At 44.2% G+C, this 11,669-nt stretch overlaps 1 protein-coding gene across 3 annotated transcripts; it reads right to left on the reverse strand.

The window, feature by feature from the left end:
• Positions 1 to 228: 228 nt before the first annotated feature.
• clta (clathrin, light chain A) lies at positions 229 to 11,129 on the reverse strand. 3 transcript variants are annotated; one of them, XM_047816037.1, is made up of 8 exons: positions 10,987 to 11,129; positions 10,731 to 10,913; positions 5,799 to 5,827; positions 5,478 to 5,592; positions 5,176 to 5,287; positions 3,907 to 3,960; positions 2,219 to 2,254; positions 229 to 895 (listed from the first exon to the last, which is right to left on the reverse strand). In XM_047816037.1, the coding sequence occupies exons 2-8, from the start codon at positions 10,900 to 10,902 to the stop codon at positions 724 to 726; spliced, it is 690 nt and encodes a 229-aa protein (XP_047671993.1). In that variant the 5' UTR covers positions 10,903 to 10,913; positions 10,987 to 11,129; the 3' UTR covers positions 229 to 723. The 3 variants fall into 3 exon arrangements, with proteins under 3 accessions (XP_047671993.1, XP_026990484.1, XP_026990485.1); XM_027134683.2 differs by lacking the exon at positions 2,219 to 2,254 and having other exon boundaries at positions 10,731 to 11,043; XM_027134684.2 differs by lacking the exons at positions 2,219 to 2,254; positions 3,907 to 3,960 and having other exon boundaries at positions 10,731 to 11,041.
• Between the last annotated feature and the right edge of the window lie 540 nt (positions 11,130 to 11,669).

The raw sequence follows: 11,669 nt of genomic DNA on the forward strand, positions 1-11,669 counted from the left end.
ACCAGATGGGTTTCTATTAAGAAAAGATCTGGCTATTGAAGCTCCAGTGGGGTTTAGTAGAACAAAACAACTTTCTCTGATCTCTTAGAGAAGATCTGACCAACCTCCCCAATCACAACCATCACACTCAGCATCCTGATGATTGTGATCTTGCTGATCCAAGTCTCTAGTATAAGGTTTACGTTTCGTTTCATAAGAGAAGGAAAAAAAAAAACAGTCGAAAGAGACTTGAAGGTTTCATCCCCATTTAATCAGATTCAGCAACGAAAACAAGAAGAAGAACCAAAGTCCAATTCTAACCAACTAGCTGTATTGTGTACACTGGCCCGGTCTTTTTAACACTCACACACACACACAAAATCAATAACACACACAATGTTTATACTTCATTCCTGCATAGATTAGATAACACACACACACACACACACACACACACGGCTGGAGTTTGGTCCATAAAATAAACAAACCATAAAGTGAAGATCATCATCATCATCATTACTACATGTGGATATAATTATGGAATGTGTGTGTGTTTGTTACTCAGAGGAATAGATCTGCCCCAGGGGCTGCTGGGAGGTGTTTAGTTAACAGTGTGTAAATATGTTGTGTCATGATAGTGTATATATTTATATTTAACGTGTGTGAGACTTTCAGTGAGCACAGACAGGAAGTGATGCGGCCCACTGTGTAGAAGGTGAGTGTGTGTATGAGGGAGTGTGTGTTCTAGCGGACGAGTGGGGTCTGTTTGAGGGAGATGAGGACCGAGCGCATGCGAGACACGTCTTTGGCCTGTTTGCTGGATTTGGGGTTGAAGTCACAGAGTCGCGCCACTCGCTCCCACTCCGTCCCTGGACTGCTGTCATCCACCTCAGAGCGGATCACGTCCTCTGCCGCCCTGCGGACCACACACACACACACAATTTCATTATACACATATACTCACTCATGTTTATACACACCTAAAACACACAGTTCAGCCATATACCCTTCACGACACACACACAAAATTAGAAATCTTAACATGAATTCCTACAGCTCAATAAAACAGTAAATAATTTGACCAATATAGATGAAGCTCCTAAAGGAACCTTTCTGTGTGTTTGTGTGTGTGTGTGTGTATATGTGTATGTGGGTGTGTGGGTGTTTGTGTGTGTATGTGTGTTTGTGTGTATGTGTATATGTATGTGTGTGTTTGTGTATGTGGGTGTGTGTGTGTGTATGTGTGTGTGTGTGTGTGTGTGTATGTGTATGTGCACGTGTGTGTGTGTGTATGTGTATGTGTGTGTTTGTGTCTGCATGCTCATTTACATTTAGCGACACCCACAAAAATCCATAAAAGGTAAAGCGCACAGAGCTGAAATGAGCACGGGCCAAAAGTGTTTTTTTCTACACCAATAAATAATAATAATGATAATAATAATGATGATAATGATAATAATAATTCTTATTATCATTATCATTATTATTATTATAAGAAGAAGAAATCATCCTCTGGAGGTGTGTTTTGTGTGTGTGTGTGTGTGTGTGTGTGTGTGTGTGTGTGTGTGTGTTTGTCTCGCCCATGCCACACCCAAATCACTGTCCCATCCAATCAGAGCAGGACAGGAGTCTGATCTTAGCTTTTGAGACGTGAACCGGCTACATGTGGACTCTGTGAGATACAAAGTTTTACTCAGGGTTTCATTGGGGGATCATTTAGGACATGCCCCAAGAGTAAAGTGACTGAATGAGCAGGAAATGTGACCTGCTGAGTGTCTGTAAGGTCCAGACGGAATTGTCTTTACAGTTACGGGCTGGAGTCAGAGTCTAAACAATAAATTGATCATGACATCGGCTGTGGGGTCACATTCAGTACCAGAGCCATTTAACTCTCATTAACATCACGGGTTATTATCTGTGCTGAAACATTAACCAATCACACCAAAGGGGAGGGTCTCATCTAATAATAAAAATAATAATAATAATAATAATAATAAATGAAATGATGCTAGATTCTCACACACAAAGCAAAATAAGGATGTGAGCCTGTATGTTCATGTTTTCTCACACACACACACACACACACACACACACACACACACACACACACACACACACACACATACAACCAACCACAACATCATCCAGAATCAAAATTAGCCATTAGCAACTTCTTTAATACTCTCCACCTTTAATCATCATCATCATCATCATTTTCTGTTCTGTTTTTTTACTTAACTGGTCTAGGCGGTAGCAAGGATGGTTAATATGAGTGCTTAAAAGGTGCATAGAGAAAAGAAACACAAGGAAGAAACAGAGCACAAGTCAGATATAAATATAGGAAATGAAAAGAAATGGAGGTCGATGCGGGTGATGGGAAAGCAGGCATGCTGAGGGAGAAATAAAGAAAAGATAGAAAGAAAGGAAGAGAAGAGACACACAGTCAGGCTTCACCATCATCACTCCCAGTACACTTAGCCTGCAGCCTTCATCATCAGTGCTCTGACCACAAACCTTCCCCCTTAAACTCCCCTTAATGCAGTCCGTCAGTCCTGCAGGAGGGTTAGCACCAGGCTAATGCTAACACTTCCTTTAAATCTGTTCTCATTTCTGATACATCTTCACAACAAACCCACGGGAGGCGTGGCCTAAAGAGGGTGAAGCAACCCGGGTTAATGAGAAAAAAAGGACCTGGACTTGTTTCCTCCTGGACTCTTATTGGTCAGGAGATTTTTGTACAGTAGAACAGCTCACAGTTTGTATGTGTTTTTCCTTCAGAACGTACATTAGTGACATTAAGCACACTAGCGTTCATTTAAAATTTCAGACACTGAACCCATCCCGACTGACGGACTGCATTCAGGGGGAAGAGGACAGAGATTTATTTCTGTATTACTCACTTACTCTCAGCTCACTCATAACATCAGGCTACAGTATTATTGTAAACTGTTGTGATTATTAGCACGAACCACTTCTTAGCAAGCAATCCTGTTGACAGGGTGTGGCTTCTTGCCGTGGTAACCAGTAAACCATCGTCACAGCTACGTGTTGTCTGCTACACGGTACGCTGTCAACTTATTCATTATCATTGTGCTTTAATCACTTGGAAGATGATTAAGGGTCAGACGTATGGATGAACACGAGGGCTGCACAGCTAAGCTAAAGCCTGCACTGACCCTCTAATCCACACACACACACACACAGCTACAGTGACGCTAACCATCCACCTGAATTTACAGCACCAACGTGTCCGGCAAACTGCAGTCTTACAACCAGAGCACCGGAAATAATAAAGTTAAATAAGTTGAACTAAAAAATAAAGAATAAACAAAAACCACATACTGATAATAACAACAGCATCCAGAAAGCCAGAGATTACTGACGAAGGCTAACACGAAGCTAATGCTACAGCCAGAAGCTAACAATAAGGCTAACTCTACAGGGCTACGCCGATGCTAGCCGACGAAATGAATTTGAAAAAGAATAATAAATTTGCAAAACTTTTGAGGATTGCCGGACACACGGACGCTGAAAACAAGTCTGCACTAGAGCTAATCCTGGGCTAGTGCTAACATTTAATAAACTATTACATCACAACTACTCGTGTAACACAGCATTTAATTCACTAGGTACTCAAAATGCTAAAAACACATGACAAAGCTGGATGACTGAACCAAACCACGTCGGAATAAAAAAAAAAGGAATAAAACACACGGATGACATGAAGAACACGACACGTCACTGAATCCTCACACACTTACACTGAAGAAAAACAACAACAACAGAAAACAACCGGAAGTCATGCGCCAGTGTGAAACACAGCTGGAGTGGGAGTGAGTGGAGGACGGAAAAGCTGAGATGGACGAGTGTTAAAGAAATGGGCGAGTGTGAGGAAGAAAAGAAAGGATGTTAGTTGAGCAAACATACACATAACCAATCAGCTGAGCGAAGGGCTGTTTGTAGAAATCCTCGTCCAAAACCCTGGGAAAATCCGCCAAGGGAGAGGCAGCCAATCAGGAGAGAGCACAGAGAGAGAGAGAGAGAGAGAGAGAGAGAGAGAGAGAGAGAGAGAGAGAGAGAGAGAGAGAGAGAGAGAGAGAGAGAGCAGTGAAAGGAGAACATACACACACAGACACACACAGCACACACTCCATCTCTTAAGATGGTATAAATATGAAAGGCATGTGCCAAAATAAGCACACTTAAGAGCTGGAGTCATTTCTCTCCTAAATGATTCATTCACTGATTCACTCAGTTCCATATTTTAATGAGTTGGAAGAAGACTTGTTTAACTCACAAACTCAACTGATTCACTGAACAAGGTGAATCCTGTCCAAAAGAGTCAGTCATTTATATGCTGACTTGCTGAATGAGAAACTGATTAAAACTCTTCACAAATTCCAACGTGAATGAGAGATAATTGAATCTCAGTCATGAGTGAAAGAGTGGACAAGCATGTGTACACACACACATATATATATATATACACACACACACACATACACACACAGACATACAAACATGGACACACAGAGACACACAGACACAGACACATACGCACACACAGACACATACGCACACACAGACACATACACACAGACACATACACACAGACACATACACACAGACACATACACACAGACACATACACACAGACACATACACACAGACACATACACACAGACACATACACACAGACACATACACACAGACACATACACAGACACATACACAGACACATACACACACACACAGACACATACACACACACACAGACACATACACACACACACACACAGACAGACATACAAACATGGACACACAGAGACACACACACACAGACACACACAGAGGTAAATCAAGGAGAATCAAGGTCAAAGATGTACTTTATAACATCACTAGTAATTTGTGTGTGTTAGAGAAAGTGAACAGCTCAGACAGAAGTGAAGCGCTAGGTGTTGGAGCTATTGGGCTACAGGACCTGGGTGTAGGTTAGTGTTGAGCTGTAGTGTTAATGCTGTATCTAGTGCAATGAACAATTATGTGTTAATGCTACTTATAATAATAGACACCTGTGTTACTGAAACTATTACTACTGGTGTCATCCTGCAGGTTGTGTATCAGTGAGTGTGTGTTACATCTGCCATAGGCCTGCCTACTGTACCTCTATTTGTGTGTGTGTGTGTGTGTGTGTACCTGTTGTTGACTTTAGTCTTAGCGAGCTGTTCCTCTTGTCGAGCGTTCCACTCCTCCAACTCCTGCTTTGCTTTCTCCTTCCACTCAATCTCTTGTTGACGGGAGTTCTCATCTAAACACACACACACACACACACACACACACACACACACACACACACACACACACACACACACACACACACACACACACACACAAATAAATGACTCTCATTTATGACCTACTTCATACTTTTGATTTTCGTCACAGCCAGCAGTCACTGAAGCTCCGCCCACACAGAACCCAGACCCTGCCCCTCTTACCCAGAGCCTCCAGTCTACTGCTCTGCTCCTCCCTCCACTTGCGCAGACTTTCAGGCTCTGCCTGCATGCGGTCAGCGCTGGTGATTGCAGCGTACACATCAGAAGGGCCATTAGTCTGTGGAGGAAACACACACACCCCCACACTCTGTCTCAACATCAGCCTCTGTGGCTACATCAGAATGGGTGTTTTGAAGGAATTCTTAAAACAATTAATTTAAACATTATGTGTGTAATTAAGACTTTGCGTTAATTGGTATACATGCTCATTTTAAAAAGTCTGTGTGTGTGTGTGTGTGTGTGTGTGTGTGTGTGTGTGTTTACCTCATGCAGATCTCCATTCAGTGCTCCGTCTGAGAACACACAGAAAGATCAAAGGTCACGGTTTATAGAAAAACTCTGAACACAGTTTGTTCTGATTTGCTGACAGCATTTATTTCATACCACTAGCTGACTCAACAGGATACACTCATTTACCACTCTGTTATCTCTACTCCTCCTCCATCTCTCCTACTCATTCAGAGGAAATGTTTCATAACGCACACAGACACACACAGATACAGATACACACACACACACAGACACAGATATACACACACAGACACACAGACACACACATACAGATACACACAGATGCAGATACACAGACACACACAGACACAGATATACACACACAGACACACAGACACACACATACAGATACACACACACGCAGACACACACACACGCAGACACACACACACACACGCAGACACACACACACACACGCAGACACACGCAGACACACATTAAATGTAGATAGGAGAAAGTGTACTGAAAGTCACATGGACACTAAAAGTCAGACTTCACTAATAATAATAATAAGAAGAAGAAGAAATAATGGTGGGTTCAAATAGAGGTGTGTGAGTTTCCACTGGCTTTAATGAGATTGTTGGCTTCAGTGTGTATAATGAAAGAACATCCTACATCATTAATTATTGAACCGTGTGCTACATTACACTGCACACTGCACAGGTACACACACACCTCGTCTCACCTGTACACTTCACTCTGTAGCCTTTAATACACTTAGTGCTGTTTCTCTTTACTTTACTCTAATGACTTCTAATGAGAATAATATAAAAAATGCATAATAATCTACATGTTAGTGTAAACGAACGTCTTAAAAGTCAGAAACCGTATCAAAGCTCAACAACCCCACTATGTGGGGTTAATTACTGTCTCACACCGTCTCACGTCTCACACCACCTCAAGTCTCACACCGCCTCAGGTCACACACCGCCTCAGGTCACACACCGCCTCACGTCTCACATCACCTCACATCACACACTGCCTCGGGTCCAAAGTTCTCCTCTAATTGAACACTTCAGCACATTCCAAGAGTGCAGGAAATCCTGCAGTACACCCATGTAAACACTGAGAAGGTCCATTTCCTGTAGCACAAGCAGCAATAAAAGGTGATAGTGCTGCCTGGTCACATGTCTGTGTGTCAAATCCACACCTTATTCACTCTAGTGCACTTTGTTCAGTTGTACTATTGGGTCTTTTAGCATAAATTAGATCATAATGTAGATTTCACACAGTAATTTAGTGTTAAATGACCCAGTAGGAGGGAATAGAGATCCATCTGCACAGTGTAACTGCGCATGCACACACAGTGAGATGTACAGTAACATCAGTAATATTAACAATAATAAACAGGTGAATAATAAGGAGATCAGTGATACACGTGTGATGTGACACATTAGATCACACTAAACTAGTTTAACAACAACACAGTGAGATGTACAGTAACATCAGTAATATTAACTGTTTGATGTGACACACACGTGATCACACACGAGACCACACACACACACGAGACCACACACACACACACACGAGACCACACACACGAGACCACACACACGAGACCACACACACACACACACACACGAGACCACACACACACACACACACGAGACCACACACACACACACACACGAGACCACACACACACACACACACGAGACCACACACACGCGAGACCACACACACACACACGCGAGACCACACACACACACACGCGAGACCACACACACACACACGCGAGACCACACACACGCGAGATCACACACACGCGAGATCACACACACACACACGAGATCACACACACACACACGAGATCACACACACACACACGAGATCACACACACACACACGAGATCACACACACACACACGAGATCACACACACACACACGAGATCACACACACACACACGAGATCACACACACACACACGAGATCACACACACACACACACACGAGATCACACACACACACACACACGAGATCACACACACACACACACACACGAGATCACACACACACACACACACACACGAGATCACACACACACACACACACACACGAGATCACACACACACACACACACACACACACACACACACACACACACACACACACACACACACACACACACACACACACACACACACACACACACACACACACACGAGATCACACACACACACACACACGAGATCACACACACACACACACACGAGATCACACACACACACACACACGAGATCACACACACACACACACACGAGATCACAACACACACACACACGAGATCACAACACACACACACACGAGATCACACACACACACACACACGAGATCACACAACACACACCACACGAGATCACACACACCACACACACGAGATCACACCACACACCACACACGAGATCACACACACACACACGAGATCACACACCACACACACACGAGATCACCACACACACACACACGAGATCACCACACACACACACACGAGATTCACAACACACACACACACGAGATCACACACACAACACACACGAGATCACACACACACACACACACGAGATCACACACACACACACACACACGAGATCACACACACACACACACACGAGATCACACACACACACACACACGAGATCACACACACACACACACGAGATCACACACACACACACACACACGAGATCACACACACACACACACACACGAGATCACACACACACACACACACACGAGATCACACACACACACACACACACGAGATCACACACACACACACACACACGAGATCACACACACACACACACACGAGATCACACACACACACACACACGAGATCACACACACACACACACACGAGATCACACACACACACACACACGAGATCACACACACACACACACACACGAGATCACACACACACACACACACGAGATCACACACACACACACACGAGATCACACACACACACACACGAGATCACACACACACACACACACGAGATCACACACACACACACACGAGATCACACACACACACACACACGAGATCACACACACACACACGAGATCACACACACACACACGAGATCACACACACACACACACGAGATCACACACACACACACACACGAGATCACACACACACACACACACACGAGATCACACACACACACACACACACGAGATCACACACACACACACACACGAGATCACACACACACACACACACACGAGCACACACACACACAAGAGAACACACACACACACGAGATCACACACACACACGAGATCACACACACACACACGAGAGCACACACACACAAGAGATCACACACACACACACAACGAGATCACACACACACACACACACGAGATCACACACACACACACGAGATCACACACACACACACGAGATCACACACACACACACGAGATCACACACACACACACGAGATCACACACACACACACACGAGATCACACACACACACACGAGATCACACACACACACACGAGATCACACACACACACGAGATCACACACACACACGAGATCACACACACACGAGATCACACACACACGAGATCACACACACACGAGATCACACACACACGAGATCACACACACGAGATCACACACACGAGATCACACACACACACCCGAGATCACACACACACACCCGAGATCACACACACACACACGAGATCACACACACACACACACGAGATCACACACACACACACACGAGATCACACACACACACACACGAGATCACACACACACACACGAGATCACACACACACACACACGAGATCACACACACACACACGAGATCACACACACACACACACACACACACGAGATCACACACACGAGATCACACACACACACACGAGATCACACACACACACACACACGAGATCACACACACACACACACACGAGATCACACACACACACACACACGAGATCACACACACACACACACACGAGATCACACACACACACACACACGAGATCACACACACACACACACACACACAATATCACACACACACACACACACACACGAGATCACACACACACGAGATCACACACACACACACACACACACACACGAGATCACACACACACACACACACACACGAGATCACACACACACACACACACACGAGATCACACACACACACACACACACACGAGATCACACACACACACACGAGATCACACACACACACACACACGAGATCACACACACACACGAGATCACACACACACACGAGATCACACACACACACGAGATCACACACACACACGAGATCACACACACGAGATCACACACACGAGATCACACACACGAGATCACACACACGAGATCACACACACGAGATCACACACACACACACACACACACACACACACACACACTCAGGATCACACACATGAGATGTGACACACATGAGATCACACACTAGATCACACACACACACATATACACATACACACACACACTATGTGACACACACTAGATCACACACTAGATCACACACTAGATCACACACACACACACATACACACGATGTGACACACATGAGATCACACACTAGATCACACACTAGATCACACACTAGATCTCACACACACACATACACACACACGATGTGACACACATGAGATCACACACTAGATTTCACACACACACACACACACACACACACACACACACACACACCTCACACACACACACACACACACCTCACACACACACACCTCACACACACACACCTCACACACACACACACACCTCACACACACACACACACACACACACACACACACACACACACACACACACACACACACACACACACACACACACACCACTAGTTTAAACACAGTACCGTTGTTGTCCATGAGGCTGTGAGGAACCTCTCCAGAGTCCAGGATACTGAAGCCTTCATCATTCTCTATGTTCTCTATCTCAGTCTCCTGCTGGGCGAGAAAAGCTGCTGCAGGGTCTTCATCTGCCCCACAGACACCATTATCAGTGTTCAGCAGGTCAAAGTCGTCCATGTCGGTGTACACTAGTATATAATATATAATATGTTAAATAATAAACGTGCGCCTATATAATATAATATAAACACTTAACCCTACAGCTGGAGCCTCGACGGTCAGTGTCAGTGAAGGCGGGGATAATGACGTCAGTACTAACGGAAACGTCCGCCTTATCCAATCAGCGGTGGGCTTCAGTGATTGACATGCGTATGAGCCAATAGCTAAAGATACGCGCTAGCGCTCGTCCAATAGAATGACTTAACCGTGTCCCGTTCGGTGTCCCGTGATCCAACGCATGCGCAGTAGGTAACGATTACCTTATCTGCTGTATGTGGAACTGGCACACGTTTAATACACTTATTACTGTAAAGACTCGGAGACGTGTTCTACCGCTTTATATCATATTTATAACGCGTTCTACCACTTTATATATTTATAACGGATAGGGAAGGGGGGTGTTAGGGGGGAAGAAAGACTCAAAAAATATATAAATAAGTAAATAAATCTTTAAGTCCAATATCCTGGATACATCCAAAATGCCACGAATCAAATGTACATCGAATATGGACCTATCAGGCACACAGTACATATGGTCCTGGTCAGTGTTGCATAAAGTATTAGAAAGCAATACTTGAGTAAAAGTACATGTATAGTACTAGAAAAAGACTTTGGTCTAAAAGTCACCTTTTAGAATATTACTCAAGTAAAAGTCTTAAAGTATCTGATATATACTGTACTTAAGTATCAAAAGTAACTTTTGATACTCAAAATTACTTTTGATA

The sequence above is a fragment of the Tachysurus fulvidraco genome, chromosome 7 (assembly GCF_022655615.1).
Source record: "Tachysurus fulvidraco isolate hzauxx_2018 chromosome 7, HZAU_PFXX_2.0, whole genome shotgun sequence".
NCBI lineage: Eukaryota > Metazoa > Chordata > Actinopteri > Siluriformes > Bagridae > Tachysurus > Tachysurus fulvidraco.